Source organism: Parambassis ranga, unplaced genomic scaffold (genome assembly GCF_900634625.1).
Source record: "Parambassis ranga unplaced genomic scaffold, fParRan2.1 scaffold_21_arrow_ctg1, whole genome shotgun sequence".
NCBI classification, from domain to species: Eukaryota; Metazoa; Chordata; class Actinopteri; family Ambassidae; genus Parambassis; species Parambassis ranga.
In genome coordinates, this window is record NW_021144767.1 from 9,538,854 (window position 1) to 9,557,411 (window position 18,558).

General features: G+C 39.5%; 2 protein-coding genes and 1 long non-coding RNA gene across 4 annotated transcripts in view; 2 read left to right on the forward strand and 1 right to left on the reverse strand.

Annotated features, from left to right (window-relative positions):
- Positions 1–18,558, reverse strand: part of LOC114429756 (exostosin-1-like) — a 159,219-nt gene that overhangs the window by 57,223 nt on the left and 83,438 nt on the right. The window lies entirely within an intron of this gene.
- LOC114429757 (pleurocidin-like peptide WF3) lies at positions 5,457–6,181 on the forward strand. Its single transcript, XM_028398389.1, has 4 exons — positions 5,457–5,513; positions 5,594–5,685; positions 5,830–5,848; positions 5,945–6,181. The coding sequence occupies exons 2-4, from the start codon at positions 5,595–5,597 to the stop codon at positions 6,039–6,041; spliced, it is 207 nt and encodes a 68-aa protein (XP_028254190.1). The 5' UTR covers positions 5,457–5,513; position 5,594; the 3' UTR covers positions 6,042–6,181.
- Positions 11,821–12,501, forward strand: LOC114429758 (uncharacterized). The gene is made up of 4 exons (XR_003669918.1): positions 11,821–11,897; positions 11,992–12,122; positions 12,209–12,248; positions 12,335–12,501. It is a non-coding gene; the product is annotated as an uncharacterized LOC114429758 (long non-coding RNA).

Consider the following 18,558-nt stretch of genomic DNA (forward strand, 5'->3'; position numbering starts at 1 on the left):
TAAAATGAAGAAAATCCAGACGTGTACACACACACACACACTTTGTCCCATGTCACAGCGAGTGACAGCTGAACGAGAATTGAAAGCTTTCCACCTGAAGCGTCAGATATATGTCTTTGGATCTAAGCAGCTCCTGATGTTATAGCAGCCCATCAGGCACAGATAAGCACACACACATCTGTAATATGTGTGTGCTCGGAGCTGTTTGTTCCTCTCTCGGTTTTTTATTGCATCTTCCTGTTTCTATTTCTATCCAGGTGTTTCGTTGATATGTTTACATGACAACAAATCACTGTTGTGTTAGATCTTGTGTTGAAGAAACGCATACAAAAATGACAGAAAAGGTGCTGATAGATTAAGCCCATGTAGAAGTGTCAAAAACTGCAGTTTCACCTGCAGCCTGTGGGGGCAGAAGCGAGTCAATCCCCCTATACCTCCATGTTTGAAGCAAAAAAAATAAACACGTGTTTATCAGCTCCAGCAAGGGACACCAGACCTGGAGGACCTGATGGTGGCTCCGAGGCCGGAATCCCACCAAGCCCACTCGTGCTGTGTTCCAACTACCTGACAGTGTAGTTTAGACAGTGATCTGTGTCATGTAGCTATTAAAAGGTGATTGAAATGTGGACAGACTTAACTGCAGGTACATTTTTTTCCTGTTGCAAACATCAACATGTATGATTTGATGCACAGGATTATATAAGAAAACCATGGTGTTGATGTGTTTACCATAGGTGACCATACGTTTTCTAAATATGCATAAAAGGTTGCTGCTGGGAGACCTTTCACTACCATGAAACACTTCACCATGAAACAAATCCACAGAGTATAAATGAATACATGTACTTAGAAATTGTAAAGAAGCTGTAAAGAATTTCCCTCTGGGATTAATACAGTATCTAATAAAAAGAAAAAATAACTGGCCCTTGGTTAGGTTTATACAGCATTTTATGAAAGAAGACTGTCCCATGCCTCTCGTTTAAAACAGACTGGAGTAAAAGAGGATCTAACACTTGATGTAATTGTCAATACAAAAAAACAAAGGCAGACTTGTCTACTAGCTGGGTCCTTTTAATGTGTTTCTGTGTAGCTGTGCATATGCATTAAAGCTCTCTCGGGTCGCTCTGCGGAACTGAATGACTCCAATATGTGAGAACAAGGTATTGAAGGGGATAAATGTCATTTCTACACAGTGCAGCTTCTTAAATTACTGCCAGCGTTCGCAGCACAATCCCCGTTTTAAATGCTACATCCTGATTATATCCATGCTCGTGTCATTACTCAGTTCCAGTATGGTGCTGGAATCACCGCTCAAGTCTGGCTGCATTAATCCAGGTGTGTGTGTGTGTTTCCAGAGAGGGTTTAAAGAGGGATTGAATTAGAGGAAGGATAGCTTTCAAGTAGGGATCAGGCTAAAGCTGGGTCTCTCAGGGTCATTATTCAATAGCCAGTGAGTGCATCAGGACCTCTAAAACTCAGCAGAGAGCAGGCAGAGAGGCACGACTCCATCTCTAATGAAAGAGAGGCAGCCAAACACTGCCATCTTATTGGATGACAGCAATAAACTTTGACAACTTACTTTGCACGGCAGGCCTGTTCTTTCTGGTCTGTCGCTACATATATTTGCGTCGCTATCAGGTTGATTATTTCTCTAAAATGCCAACATCACGTACAAGAACTGATAACGACCATCACCAAAGCCTGCCCACGCATGTACCCCGTTAAAAAGAACATCACCTGAAGAGCCATTTTGAACCTGAGCTCTCACCATCACCATGTTGGCAGTGTCATAGTCTGCCAGGTACAGGCAAAGATGGCGGAGAGAACATTTTAACATGAAAGTACATGGGGATTGACTCATCTTTGAAGCCAGCCCCTAGAGGCTGTGAGGGGAACAACAATTCTTTATGGGTTTCTTTATAAAAGCACAGAGGTTCCTGCTTTTTTCTCATGTAGCCATGTCTGAGTTTGATAGCCTCTGATCTCTGTGTGTGTGGACTCCAGGTTTGTTGTTTCATCAGTTTATTACATAAGAACAGGTGTGTGAATGTAAACCAAGAACAGAGCAGAAAACCCTTGTGGCCAATTGCAACGACTCAAACCGGCTCAATATTAAATTGACTTCCAAGACTTTGATTAGCTGACGGTCAGGCTGAAGTCTTTAAATAAGTTCCATAACCAGACTTACTCCAGCACAGTGCAGGAGGTCAGGAAGGTTAGGAAGCCATGGCTCTATGCACGGCTGCTTACCTTGCCCAGTGTGCTTAGCACCCTACTGCTATTTGTAGACTCCACTATAGTTTGCAAAAGCAAGATGGAAGCCGGCCATTATGCTGCTCATCTTCTTGGCCTCTTTCTCTGTCCGCTGACTTCCTCCTTCCTTCTCATATGTTGTGTTGTCAGCATAGAGTTCACACTGGTCAGAACCCTAATGCTAGAACCCACAGTCACACTTTTAATGGAGTATTTTAACACTCCGGTATCAATAACAGACCTGAATAATCCCTCTAACGCTGCTCTGAGGCCTTCAGATGAATCAGTCTTGATTGCGCAACAGCTGTGAACCAGTTCAGCTGTGGTTTGATGCTGAGTACTGCGCGTCCTGCTGTTGACGGACAGATAACGCCGACACTTCTGTAAGTGTCAGAACAACAGACTTTTTAAGACCATCACTTTTCCATTTGCCATTTGTTAGCGTTAGCAGCAGTGAGGCTTTTTACTAGGACTGATCTCTGACTGACACTGCAGCCGGGATTAGAACAAAGTACAGGGGGGCCTGAGGAATGGCTGACTGCCTCTCTTTTAGCTGATGCTGTGAATTCGTGTCCTTCAGAGGGTTTTTTTGTGCTACAGTGAAACTGGACCGAGCCACAGCAGAGGGGGGGGGGGTCTTACACCTGGATCAACACAAAACCCTCAGCTCCTGACTCCTTGTTGTCTGCGGATCTTTCTTACTTGTTAAAACATCACTCCGTTGCTATTAGAGTGCTGCACTAACCACACAGGGGTCAGCTCTCACAAGACTTGATCCATGCGTGGTTAAAGTTTTTTTTAAGAAAAGTCTCCATTAGGCCAAATCAATACGCCTTTTATAGTCCAGGTAACTGCATATGTGGTCAGCAGAGAAGGGTCATCTTACACAAATAGCTCCGTCCTGTTTGGTTCTGTTAGGGCCTGCTGATGGGGGAGAGACATAAAACAAAGAGTGAAAAGTATCAGATATTATAATGTATGTTTGCTTATTCATCTTAAGCCTCCTATGGGATAAAGACGCGCCCCTGTGCGGCGCTTCTGTAGTAACTCAGGGGTTAAACACAGGACACAAACACCTCATGCAGGTCTGTTTGTGCATATATCATGTATAAGAGGTGATTAATAAGTATGTGGCCCCTGGTTTTTGAAGCGTACAGTTCCCTTCTCTGTTCAGTCTTGGGCCTGCACAGCAGTGATGACTATTGACCACTGAGCGCTTTCATCTTACACAGACATAGTCGTCTGAAAGCAGTGTTGCCAGACGCACAATAATCATAATGTCAGAGCTGCTGACCCTCATGTCACATCTTTTCAGCCAGTATGGCTTTGGATTCATAGCAGGAACCTTCCTACTGTGTGGCACCATTATTAGCTTTTTGCTACTGAAGTGTAAGTAACCATGTGACTAATAAGACTAAAGTAATAATGAAATGAATGGTCCATGATAACATGTTGTGGGTCTTTGCATTGTGTTGTCCGTATGTGACGTTGTTTTGTTTTGTTAGTAATGCCACTGTACACATCAGGTGAGAGGCTGACATGGACTGATATCTCGTCCTCCTGCCATCTTAGTCCACACGTTATTACATGAAACATCTGACGGCTAACAAGTATGACTCCTGTATATTTATTTTAAAATATGTGCGTTTATCATTCTCAGAAAGGTAGTAAGGGTTAAAAAGGATTGAAGTTTTTTTAACCTTCTTCTTCTTCTTCTTCTGTGGGTTCCTCTAAGTCGAACCAAAAGAGGAAACAGCATGAGGAAGTGATAAGGCAGCCATCAAGCTGTTAACACTGATAAAGTGTGGAATTCAACCATGCACCACCACCTCACACCACCCAGGCGGGCATAAAAAAAAGAAAAACATACTGATACTAGATGTACTCTTTTGCAATTTTCTCACACCCATGTTCTTTCTCCTTTTTAACCATTCGGATAAAGGAAATGTCCTGCATGTCTGCTCCATTCTACACTGAAACTGACTCACTGTGACACAGGAGGCTGAAGAAATCATTTATCCATTCATTTCTATGGGCAACTCTACTATTGAGCGTCACATGTTTTCATTCGTTTCATAAGTTTTCATTACTTTTATAATAAAAAATAAAAACAATGACAACAAGTCCAACAACGAAGCAGACTTCAAAATAAGTGCATGAAAATTGCCGTATTAGTTCTACAATTCATCATAATATGGTATTTGACAAAATGTGTATACCAAAAACCTGATTTACTGTTAACAAGTTCTTTTAGTTTATGTTTGTGCACACATAAAGGTAACATCCAGGATGAAGTGCATTGTGCTCTTTCTCATGGAGTCATTCATGGTACAGTCACATTCACTTTAAGGGTTCAAACACAACACTACGAATAATAATGCTGAGTGTTGATGGATGAAAGTGGTATGTATTTAGCCGGAAAGCTAATCCATGGGTAAGGATCAATCGATCAATCAAACTTCCTTTATTTATCCCCGAGAGGAAATTCTTTACTGGTGTACTTACTACACATATTTTACGATGTTTCTGTTTTTTCAGTCATATAGTTATGGGGACCAAAACATTGAAGATTAGCTAGTAGAGCAGCAGCTTGACAAAAGGTCGTTCGATTACAACCCGGGACAGCTGCGGTTCAACTAGAGGAGTCCGTCTGAGGTGGTGTTTTGAATGAACAGAGAGAAAAAAGAGTCTCTTTTAAATCAGAAATGCATTTACTTAGCTGATAGTGAAAAATGTGGTTCTTTTACTTTGGTAAAATTGTGATGAAAAATAAAATTACAGGAAAATGAGCATGAAAGTGTTTGTGTGTTTTGCTAACAGTTATGGTAAATGCTAATTTATAATACACCAGTGAGATGAGTTAGGTGAATGGTTTTGCAGACATCCTGCAGCACATCATGTTTCTCTATGATGTGCTGCGTAACATTTTGCAGTTTCATGTGTCGAGAATGAGACAAAACAGAAATGGGTGGTGTTCCACAGGGCTTTATTCTGGGACCAGTTCTGTTGCTGTGTTCAAACTACATCATCGTCCTCCTGCAAACTGACATCACATATTGGTGTTGAGTGCTTAGATGGAATAACTAGCTGAACATCAAGTTTTAATAAGTTTGGGTTCAATTGAGGAAGTGATGAGCGAAGCACTGCATAGTCACTGACCCTAATGTAAGAACAGTATATAAAGCGAGGCGTTGCCAGTCAGCAGGCACTCTGACTTCTGTTCTGTGGTAAAGCAGCCTTCTATTTGACCACAGGGAAAGGTAGGAATTATCACAAACACAAAGCCACTTTATGCACATTTGGCTTGAAATAATATTCTTTTTATTCTTTTTTTTTCTAGGATGAAGTGCACTGCCTTGTTTCTCGTGCTGTCCATGGTGGTCCTCATGGCAGAACCTGGAGAATGCATCTTTGGACTGGTTTTACATGGAAGTATGCAGTCAAAGCAGCTTTAATATCACATACATTGTATATACAGAGACTTACATATAACTCCATATTTACCTTATAGACAAAAACAATGGATGAATGTGCTGCAATATAACGTGATGATTATCTTTTTCTTTTCTTTTTTAGTCAGCCATTTGATCCATGGGTAAGCACCTATGTTTATGCTACTAAACCAGCAAAACATATATATAAGCTACATTTATCTATATCTTCTTCTTCTTCTTATCTTTCCCTCTATCAGGCTCGTTAATGGAGGAAAGGAAAAGGACCAGCAAGTGGAGATAAAGGTGGACAAGCGGTCGCTTGACTACAGACCCGGACGGCCTGCTTTTAACTAGAGGACGCACCGTGGAGTGTCCGCGGAGGAGGAAATATATAGAAACAGTTTGATGCATGATTGAAATTTGGTTTTCATTTGATTAAAAGTGGTTTTGTAAAGCTGAATAAACTGAATAAAGTTCAAACTGATAAAAAAAAACTCTGTGTTTTATATTGATTAACCTAACGATGTCACAATATCACACAGTGGTGCATCTGTAGCTAGAGACAAGTGCATAGACCTTATACGGATTCCAGCTCATTTACATTAGCACCCAGAAAGAGAGCTAGATGTTTTTAATATAATATAATATAATATAATATAATATAATATAATATAATATAATATAATATAATATAATATAAAACATAACTACTTTTACTTTGATATTTATGACACCTTGAAATGTTTGATTCATGGTCTATAGCAAAAATATTTTTTAAATAAAGTAATTGTAATTCTGATTATTATTATTATTATTATTATTATTATTATTATTATTATTATTATTATTATATATTATTATTATTATATAATATTATTATATTTTTCTGTATATTACTACTACTTCCCCTAACAACAACAACAATCATAATAATAATAATATAAAATAATACAAATATTAAAATATAATATATAATAAAATAAAACATATCTGTACAACATATCAATTTAATGTAATGCAATACACTATTTAGGAAAATGAGAATTACGCCCCTGTATACTGGAAGGTAAAACTGTAGAGGCGGATCTAGGGGCTTTATATGGTGCTATTACTACTTACAGATTTCTATCAATCCATTGCAAAACAATGACTACAGGAATTCATCCACTGCTATAAAAATAGAGCCACACTCCACACTGACAGCACACACAGCAGCTCTGTGTCACAGCAACCGTTGCAGATCTAACCCAGCAGAAAGGTAAGGTCTCTAATTAATTCAAACAGTGTGAACTATCAGACTACTGTTGTGTGTGTGTTTCATTCCAGGATGAAGTTTGTCGCCCTGCTTCTGGTGATGTCGCTGGTCGTCCTCATGGCTGAACCTGGGGATGCATTCTTTCATCACATTATAACAGGAATAGCCGGTCACGGTATCTGATCATTATTTCCTTTCTTTAGCAGACGCATAGACCTTATATGGATTCCAGCTCATTAGCACCCAGAAGGAGAGCTAGATGTTTTTAATATAATATAATATAATATAATATAATATAATATAATATAATATAATATAATATAATATAATATAATATAATATAATATAATATAATATAATATAATATAATATAATATACAGACAATTCTCATTTTTACCAAAAAAGTATTTAAAATACTACAAATAAAATTAATTAAAATGTAATTCAATTAAATTAAACTGCACTTCCAGCCACAGGAAAATCCTTTTAGCTTTGGGTGAACTGTCTCTTTGTATAAACTGGCACTAATATTGTTATTATGAAACAGAAAAAAAGCTTCAGAATACAGTCCTGATGAGCTGATTGTTAACATGTATGTCCGGGTGTATTGTTCATTTTTTTATTCTCTCTTTTATTCAGTTGGCCGCTTCATCGGGGGGTAAGAACTTAACTTGTTTTGCTCATTTTTAGTGTTTTACACATTAACGTTCATGTACACATGAGCTAAAAAATCTCTCAATCCTCCAGGTTTTTAAACAAAAACCCACAGCAGGAGCGAGGCAGCGCAGCGGACCAAGACATAGTGTTAGTGGAATAACACTCTGTGTTAAAAGAAAAGCTTTCGGCTAAGCTAACAAAATATTCACAGCAGCAGCAGCAGCCCACTGCACCCTTTGTTGCACATTTTATTTTATACATGGTACATGCATTCCGTGAAAACAAATGACAGAAAAAGGAACCATTGACACTTCTCATCATAAAATATGTAAAAAAAAAATGATGCTTTTTGTTCAGGAATAAATGTGCATTATGAAATCATTCTGCTGGGTTTTTTGTGTGTTTCTATGTTTTGCTGCTGTAAAGATGAATTAAAATCTGAGTGTCTGCCGAGCCAAAGGTAATAAATAGATAGATAAATAATAGAGAGCCTGTGTGGCACCCACAATGCATTGCGTAGGCCATTTAAATAAGCTAAACACCACAGTAAACGGGCCTTCAGCCTGCTCTGAGCCATAGATTTGAATGTTTCTTTCTGTTTCTTTTTGTGCGATCAATACGTTTGGAACCAACACACCAAAAGCTGTGGCCACACACACACACACACACACACACACATCCTTAGAGTGTACAAATACAAATGGTGTTCTACGCAGACGCAAAACATTCAAATGACGGGAAGTGACCCTGTTTACTCAAAAATATTAAATATAGGTTACAAACTCCACAGTGCCACCTAGTGGTAGCAATGACTATAAGAAACTAACTATGTGGAACTTGTAGTGGCACAACAGTACCCGGGGCACTTTAGACTTCTGCCACAGTACAAACATTTATTTACCACAGGCCAATACAGTTCTCAATACTGTATTCTAATTATATTTGTGTTGTATATTTAGTTAAGATTTTACTGTACATAAGAGGTCACTGTGCTTTACTGCCTGTACAAGCTGCTGGAAACTTAATTTCCCCTTTTGGGGTTTTACCCAGAGGGGATCAATAAAGTTTAGTGTAAATCTCAATCTAACACAACCCCCCAGACCTTCACCCCTCCTTATGATATATCATATCATATATTATGATATCGCAGCTAACCAGAAGGGGTCTTTGAGGCTTTGTAACATTTTTTAGACAGCCAGGAGAAGGCCTCAAAGCTTCACAAGGCTTCATCTACCCATCTCCAATAAAAACCCTTCCAATGTACCAATTTGCTGGATGAACCTTTTGTCCAGCTTTCAGTTTACTGTGCAGCCATTACGGAGTACGTCATGAAAAAAGGAACCGTGCATGTCATAGAGCCTAGTGTCAGATTTCTGTGCGTCTTGAGGATGAACTAAATGTGACTTAGAAGAATCAGCAAATTAACCAGTTAGGACCAATTTTTATTTTTCAGTAATGTCTACAGTGATATTTTAAATGCAGTAAAAGGGCTGTTTGCATTAAGTTACCTGTCTTCATCTGCTGCCTTTTAAGAGAGAACCTGTAACCAACAGTGAAGCCGTACATTACACCTAGCAACAGAAACACACTGATAATATAAACATGCAGTCTTCCAGGACAAAAAAACAGCCATCTGTGCACACCCACCAGCAGTACACATTATATTCTATTGACAAGGTGTTGCTAAGCAGCTGCAGCAGCATTTCTTCTTGAACTTAAACTTTGGTCCATTTGAATAAAATGACATGATTATGTGTTTCAATGGACCAAGAGGGACCTGACTTTATGGACGCATGAACATAAACAGCACCACTCCCATTCATGTGTACTCTATCCCCTCTTCTTGCTTCCATAGGATTTAATTAGTTGAGCTGCAGTAGGTGCTGCTGATGATCAGTCCTTAATGAATTGATCATCAGCAGGTGTACAGAACTCTATAAAAACAGAAGTTTTTGCTGCTCTGCAGCATACAGGTGTGTCCCAGCTAATTCACCCCAAGACCAGAGAGATACAAAGAGCTACAGACCTCACTGAGCATGCTCAGTGTTAACGTGACAATTAGAGGAAGACTGTTTGGAGGGTTACCAGGAGAAAAAGCGCATGGAAGCAGGGCTGAGGTTCACTAAACTGCATCTGAACAAAGAACAACACTTGTGGAACGATGCCCTATGGACACATGAGCACCTGTTTATTATTTTCACCTGTCTGTCTGATTTGTTGTCATGGCAACCAAGAACACAGCAGAGAAACATGTGGTAGTTACAGTAAAGCAACGTAAAAATAATAGCTGCACATGAATCCCATGCCTTTGTGGAACTTGTAGTTCTTTACGCTGCCTACACCTAAACAGCATATGATGATTTGTTTGTGTTTTTGTATGGACACTAAGCCGATCGACCTGTCCTGTTGCTTTTAAGCCCAAAACTCTGCGGAGCCATTATGATAATATGATGTGCATTTCCAGTTAAAAATAACGTGTTTTCATCATACTTTGTTGAAGCATCGGGGGAAACTTGTACTTGACTCACTTGAAGATTTTTAGTGCTGTGTGTTGTGTCTGGGGCCCACCCTGAGGTCTGAGGTCAGAGCGTTGTTCAAGGGTAACAGCAGGAAGAGTACCTATGAGGGGAAGTGGAACACCCAGAGGAAACCCGCCTCTGTCTCCATCTGTCTTTGTGGTGTTGTGTGTTCATCATCATCAATGTGTGCACTGCTGATAAATGCTCTTACACAATCCCTGTGACTCAAACATCTGATAAGATGGCTGACAGTGCACTGTTGCTTTATGTGGGAGAAGTCACCACTTTGTTTGTCTGCTGCCTGCACAGCTGGTCTGTATTTAGCTATATGTATAAATCAACAACATGATGACAAAAAATTATGTTTTTTTTTTTTTTTATAAAGGTCACAGTTTCACTGGCTTTCACCACATGTGACAAAAATATAGTAAAAAGGTGTGTGTCGGTCACCAAAACTAAAAAAAAGACTATAGTGGGATTAAACTGGCTTCGTAGCATTTATAAGAAAAAGAATCTTACAAAGCACGACCATGTTGTACCCTTTCACTTCCGTTTTAGATGTGATATGTTGCCGTCTTTCTGCTTCCTGTTCACTGCAAAAGGAGGTTGTTTGGTAAATGGTCTGTACTTATATAGCACTTTATAACCTACTTACCTAGGTACACACAGCGCTTCACACTACTTCACATTTACCCCTTTCACACACACCAGTGGTGCAAGCAGGGTTAAGTGTCTTGCACATATTGGCCTGCAACCACTGACCTTCTAGTTCAGGGAGCTCAAACTTGCGGCCCACAAACCCAAACTTTTCTCCCACATACTTATTTGCTGAGGCTCGCCCTGTACATTTCATATTGTTTTATCACTTATAGGCTACCATAGCTCGACTTCTAGTGGTGTTTGTTGACAAGCTAGGCAAGTTGGTCACGTGGTTGGAACGTGATTAACTAAGAGGTTCTGAGGTTCTATGTTCTGAAGAACTGTTCATGTTCTGACCTGTTATTGATAAAGATCGAGACGATTGCACCAGTACACCAGTTGTACTTTTTTTTTAATATTTGATGCAGCCCAGCCTCAGCCAGACTCTACCCCCAACAGCCCCCCCAGGTAAGTTGAGTTTGAGACCCCTGTTCTAGTTAGTGGACAATCACTGTACCACCTGAGCCACTGCCAGGTGGTACCAAAGGCTACACACTCGGTCAGGCATCAGGTATAATCAGGCCCACTAAGTCTGTTCAAGTGGCTTAATAGGACTATACATATCATGAAGGCATCTGTGCAGTTAAATCAGAGCATTTAACTTGTTGGTGGTGTCATAGACATACAAACATGCTACATGTTACTAGTTTTTACAATTTAGCATTAGCTTCTTTTTTCCTCCTGGTGATCATACTGAGGATTTAAATATCATATAGACGTGCATGGTAGTGAGGATGAACCTGTGTGTGCATCATAAACATGTTATTACTTGTTTATTATTACTTATTATTACTTGTTATTAACCTTATGTACCATGAATTACACTTTGTTCCCCTTACAAGGTTTCAGAGGTGGAAGTTGAGTCTTCAGCCTGACCACTTTTCACAGCTTGAAGAATTTTAAAACCGCCTGAACGTGACAAAAAAAAATAAAAAATGCAATAGCATTAAATTGCCACAAGGACTTCTGGCCCACCCACTGAAATGAACAGGTATTTTAGAGAAAGAGAACTTCACAGTAGCGTTACTTCTCTGTTGACTTATTTACTCTCTTTGACAACAGACTCAACCTGTGAAAAGGTAAAAAATGTACTCTATCTTTGAAAATTTAAACAAGACAGGACAATATTTGTGAAGATTTGGCATCATAAGAAGAAAAAAATGTTTTTTTCAGGATGAAGTGTGTTATGATTTTCCTGGTGATGTCATTGGTCGTCCTCATGGCGGATCACGGGGAGGGGTTTATGGGCAGTCTACTGAGAGGTGCCCGCTTTGCATTTAAAGCTGCCAGGCCAGGATTCAGAGGTAAGTAACAAGTCGTCATTGCTGACTTGAACAGATGTAGAGCTCAGATATATTTTATAAATTCTGACCTTTCCTATCTGTGTTAGCATTCAAACATGCTCGAAACTTCAACAAACTGAATTCAAGGTAAGCACTTTTTGTGGATATCAATATGAATCAAAATGATTGATTTTTGTTATTAGTGTATTGATTCCCTCCTCTGACCGCTGCAGGAATAGAAACAGACAGTACCAGGCACAAGCATACAACGCTCGATGTCTGCTTACCAGGGCTGAATGTGTCCACCTGAAGACACAGTTCAGGATGCAGCTTCTTTACCCTGACCTGAGGAGGGATCAGCTGTTGATCAGTCTTAGAGGTATAGCCTGGGATTTCCACAAAGCACTGGTGATTTCTTTTGCTTTTGCTCTAATTAATCTACAGAAATGTCAAACTGAATAAACATGCAGAATAAAAAATTAAAAAAAACTCTGTTTGTGCTATTTTAAATGAATTACGTAGATTATTATTCCGAGTGGCAAAAAAGATTTTATTAAAAAAAAAAATTAGGGTCAAATCATCCGGATCGCCCCCTGGTGGCTGGCTGATATAAGGGTCACAACTCTGCCTCCTCCATGTTAGTAGGTGGGACACAGACCTAAATAAAAATTATAAACTGCAACTTTATTTATATCGCACTTTAAAAACAACCAGCCGACCCGAGAGCCCAATGAGGTGTGTGGAAGGAGAAGCTCAGAGAGGTACAGTGGGGCAACGCCATTCACTTCAAAAAATGTATTTGAGTATTCCTTGAAATAAATTTGTCCTTAATGGAAGTTTTGGCTTGTTGTCACTTTTGATCTTGCTGATCTGTTTTGGAAACGTTACAGTCCCCAATGGAGCAGTCAGGCTATGTAAAAGGATGAAGGAGCTGGTGTTCTTCAATGTGGAAGTGAGTGAGTCGGGCAAAGCATTTCCAAGATGGCGTCTTTTCCCAAGATGGCTATAGCAAGATCATCTGAGGTGGAGCTACTGCTGCATCATCCATCTTTATATACAGTACCGGTAGCAGTGACAAAAAAATGACTCTATGAGAAAAATCTCTACATATTTATCACTTTCCTGCGTGAAGTTTATTGATGAGAGACTTTGCTCTGGATTTGTTGTGTCTTCTTAGGGACTTTTCTTGAAATATGGCTACCTCTCAAAGCACACCAATTTTGGTCACATCACAAGGATTGATACACAAGTTACATGTTAGTGTGTCACTGTGAGATCAGAAGTTGTGGTCAAACTATGCCTAATCATTCAGAGGAACACATTTTCAACTAATGATGACTAATAATACAATGTAAAGAGGGTGGGCCGGACTTCACCCTCCGTCGTTATAAAACCACTACCACACAGTGATCCCCATCAGCTGCACGCTCTGACCTCTTCGCTGGTGTCTGTGGACAGGTAATAAGGAGATATTTCTCTTCACTTTACATCACATGTTTTTGGGGTGTGTATGTGAGGCACTATTGTACAGTTTTCAGGATGAAGTTCGTTACGATCTTTCTGGTGTTGTCTCTGGTCGTCCTTATGGCTGAACCTGGGGAGTGTGTTTTTCAGGGAATGAAAAACTTGTGGAGAGGTATCAAAAATATGTGGAGAGGTAAATCTGTTTATTATTACTGTTTCATTTTGTTTATGGTTTACAACGGGCTGAAAATGCTGGAGCCCTGTCCAGGGACGGTGGAAGTAGGGATTACTGCAACCCCTACCAGCACTGGGACTGCTGCATGGGGAAAAAATACACTAAAATACAAAATAAAAGCTAGTTCTGAGTATGTGCTGAGGAAGAAGTCCATTTCTCTCTAATTTCTCTGACTAAATGTATTTCCTCTATCTCACAATGCAATATAACATGTGATCAGATCAAGAGTTGTATATCATCTGCAAAGAAGTTAACAGGGTCTGTGTTTGAATAATACAACTGTGCGACAGCAGAATTTGACCATTTGTTCCATTCTCCATTCATTTTTGTCTACATATAGGTGGAAGCGGCCAGCCTTCCGTGAACCCACCTCCACCGTAAGAATGTTTGACTAACTGTTGACCTTAAACATGTCACATCAAACTCTGAAAATCGTCTTCTATGTTTACGTGCACATCAGCAATCCGATTTTAACCCGGATAAGGTCATATTCCAACTAACACACTGCCATGTCTTCTAATTAGCATAGCCCGATTCTAAAGTAGTAAGCTTTAATCCAATTAAGACATGTGCAGTATGCAGATCTTAGTTGCATTAGACGCCAACTAATATAACTGCTTTTGCATCATGTTTCTCTATGATGTTAATCCAGATACTAATGGTGAAATATTTTCAGACAAATGTCTTGCTAAAGACCTGGGGCAATAATTATTAATAGTGTTATCAATATGCATTTACATACTTAACTACAGTTCAGTGTAGGTTTTTTTTTAATTGTAATAAATATATATATATATATTTTTTTTAAATATACCAAACATGTATGGTAAACATTTTCTATGTGGGATATTAAGGCAAAATCAGAAGCATTCAGAAACGGCCAGAATCGAGTCTCTGAAGGGTTAGATTAGCATCTCACAGTCAAAGTAAAAGTTTTAAAAATAGGCCACAAATAATGCTTAATGCTTAATTTACAACATGCTAGTAGACATGTGAACATGAATATTCAGTTTTATTATATTACTCAATCAGATTATGGTGCGCACGTAAACATAGTCAGTGACAGAACATGCCTGCGTCTCAAAAACTGAAAACTATTTTCTCTCTCTCTCTAACCAGGGCTGGAGCCAGCACTCCTATTGATGCTCCTCCGCCGTACAAGCGCTAAATGACTTGACCTTTAGCTTCTCAATTAGCAACAAATGGAGAAACAAACACAGCCTTCAATCCGAGGTCATCACTGTCCATCTCAGCCTAATGAATTGATTTGAAGAAAAACAAAACATTTGTTTAATAAAACAGTTTGCAAGCTTTTGGTCTGTCTGTCTTTTAGTATACATGAAGACTCTATAGTAGTATACATGAAGGGCTGTTTTTTTAGTTCAGTGTTAAACATTTTAGAGATAAAACAGGAACTATAGGTGTCAATTTGGATAAGTGAATAAGTGATGTCCTGTCCTGTGTTGTAAGAAGCCTGTCATGTGCCTGTTCTCAGTCCTGCCCATCAGTCCTTTGACTATTAAATAGTGCACATTTATCACAAATAGCCAGTCTAATAATCGGTATGTGCAGCTGTAGTGTTGGAGTGTTGGATTCTTAATCCTCCTGTAGATTTAACATTATGCATCACCTTCAAGGAGTGTTGTCTAATCCAGGTGAGATTAGAAAAATCTGGTGGGATTAAATATATTTCTTATTTTGGAAAAAAGTGTTTTGATGATAAATAAATATGGAAATGACCAAAAAATCAATACTGTATTAATAAAAGTAAAAATTATTGGTTTGCAGTCATGTTATCTGAAAAGCTAATTTATAAACTACTAGTTTAGAGCCCCAGATTAGCCAGGGGAAATGCATTCAGTACTCCTTTGCAACCACACAAAACACACACAGGAAGCTGCAGAGCATAAGGTCATTGGCACTAAAACGCCACAAAATTCCATAAATTAAAGATGTATTTAACAAAAGCAGTGCAGAAAAATGCTTTCCTTTCAATAGAGTATAGCTTATAAATGAATAGATTTTAGAGGCGGGTTTGCTAATATGTGTTTATTCTTACATATTTAACCTTTAAAATGAATGCATGAATTTTGCATGTGGTGTAAATCAACAGCGGGTCAGTGCGGGCTGACCTGTCAGAGATAGGGGATGATGAATCCCTCTCACTTTCACCTGAAGACAAGCTAAAGGGCGTCGTAGACCAACCTTTGAAAATGACACCTGCATCCTCCATAAAATCAAACAAACACACACCAACACAGCAAAGCAGAGTTTGTTTTAGGCGGATGAAGCTGCGCTTAAAGTATATCGATCGGAAATGAGATGTGGTCAGAGGAGGGATGAGGTGTGTGTGTGTGTCTGTGTGAGGGTCACCTGTGTCATCGGCAGCGGTTGTTTACCTAGAGGCAATTGGTAGCCTCACACACACACACACACACAAGCCCTTCCTAGACAGAGACAAGTGGTAAATAATAGAAGAGCTATGACAGAGGGCAGACACACACAAACACAGGCTAACATCAAGGTTAAAGATGGGTGTGTGTGTCTTCATGAACATGTTATTAATACATGAGGAGGGGGGAGCAGGGAGGGAGTCATGCAGTCAGTGTGCATCCTGCCATCTGCATAACAGGATGAGATGAGTGCTGTACGTCTGCATGACAGTTCGGTCGATGTGAATTCAGCTGCAGCAGAGTCAGGTGACTCAGCCCTCACTTTCTCACGTTACAGGCCGCTGCTGCCATTCACACGCCGAGGATCAGATGTAATAATAATAATAATCATCATGTGGTTTTCACAGCCCCCCTCCTCCACAGACTCATCTGTCATTCAGTCATGTTAGAACCGTCTCACCGCTTGACTTCTCCACATGGTTCTACAGAAGCAGGCCCGCAATAACAGTGACTAAAACCTTACCAGCGCTGAGATTAGAAGTCACAGAGTGACATGGAAATGCACGTCTTGTACTACAAATTAAAGCACAATAAACTCAAACTCAAATCATTTTACACCCAAGTGAGTTTCAGTCGTCTTTGTCCCCAGCGTCGTAATGATAGGTCTGAGGAAAGAGGAGGAAATGATATGGTGCACAAGGGAGCTCGATGCACAGAAACACACACACATACACACAATGCAAATACATGGCACAAAGGGAAGTGTTTCCAGAGGACCACACAAAAGTCAGCACATCAGATTAATTAAACTGACTGACTTATACAATGATGTAAATAATAAAATAATAAAATAAATAAATAACATCCACTCGACTTGAAAAATGTCCCATTTCTTTTCTTTTCCATGTCCTGCAGTGGTCTCTGTCACAGATGTGCTGTGACATGTCTGTCAGGGCAAAGAAGAAACAGACATATCATCAATCATAGAGGCTTTAGGACAGAAGCAGCGCCATGCCTGCAGTTATCTCACTTTATAGTTACCAATCAAAAGTATCAATAATAATATTATTGTTTTACCTGATTTTCCCACATGATATGAGCATGTGTTATGATAGTGTATTTATTATATCATGGCTTAATTTGTCCTAGGTTTCTATGATGACAGATTTTTGAAAATCTGTTGTTAGTAGCTGTTTGTAACTCATTGCTGCTCATGGGTGCTTGATGCTTAATACTCTGTGTAGCAGAGAATAAAAGGCAGTGCCTATGAGGACACACCACAGGCATGGATGTGTCGGTGTTAAATGTACTATTTTTTTAGCTCTTTGTTTGATAGCATAAAAACATACTGCAGATATCAATAAGCATAATTATTCTAAAAGTCTTCCTGGGTCTTTAGATGTAATTTGTTTCCTTCACTTACACTGTATTTATGAGCACTTTTGCTTTGTCATATGTTTTGGATGTAGACGTTCTTTTGACTGTGGTTACAGTCAGACATCACGAGCAGCATGAACAGGCTCTTCAGCAGAGCTGTGTGTCCTCTCTGCATCCTCAGATCTCCCTCCTCACAGGTCAAGTTTCTTAACATGATCTATGATTGAAAGAGTTTGAAGTGCGGAAGAAAAAGAAAAAGAAATAAATCAATGGAAATAACTGCAGAACACAAGATGCACTTCCCCCGGGTTGATCAGTGCCAGACGTGAGTCACAAAGACTGTGTCTGTATGTGGAAATAAGTTTTATATAAGCCGTGAGTGAAAGCCTCCTTGAGTTAGAACAGACATACAAACTCGCACACAGCCTCCGCCTGCTGTGTGAAGTCATTAAAAGTTGAAAGCAACTTTGATTCTGGGATTCATGAAGCCTCGGCAGGAGGCCGAGCTGTGATGTCCTCAGCTGTCACATCTGATCATGACCCGGCCAGCGGGGGGGTGGACGCCGCCTATAGCTTTACGTGTTGTTATGTGCACACACAGGGGCTATAGACACAGGCCGTGCTGCAGAGGCTGCGTTTACAATGTCCATCAGATGCACAGACTGCTACTGAATGCTGATTGGTCAGTTCAGATTGTGACAACGGCAATTACCGTATTCTCTGGACTATAAGTCGCACTTTTTCTTATCCTTTAGCTGCGTATGCGACTTATACTCGGTGTGACATATATTAAAATATATAATTTCACGCGTTTGTTATTTTCACACTGACAGCCACTAGAGGGCTGTTCTCTTTTCTTTTGTTATCATGATAACTTGCCTTACAAGGTGAAATGTCTGTTGTTGGTCTCGAATTTGGTCAAATAAATTTTCCCCAAAAATGTGACTTATAACCGTATATGATTTTTTCTTCTTCTCAATTATGGATT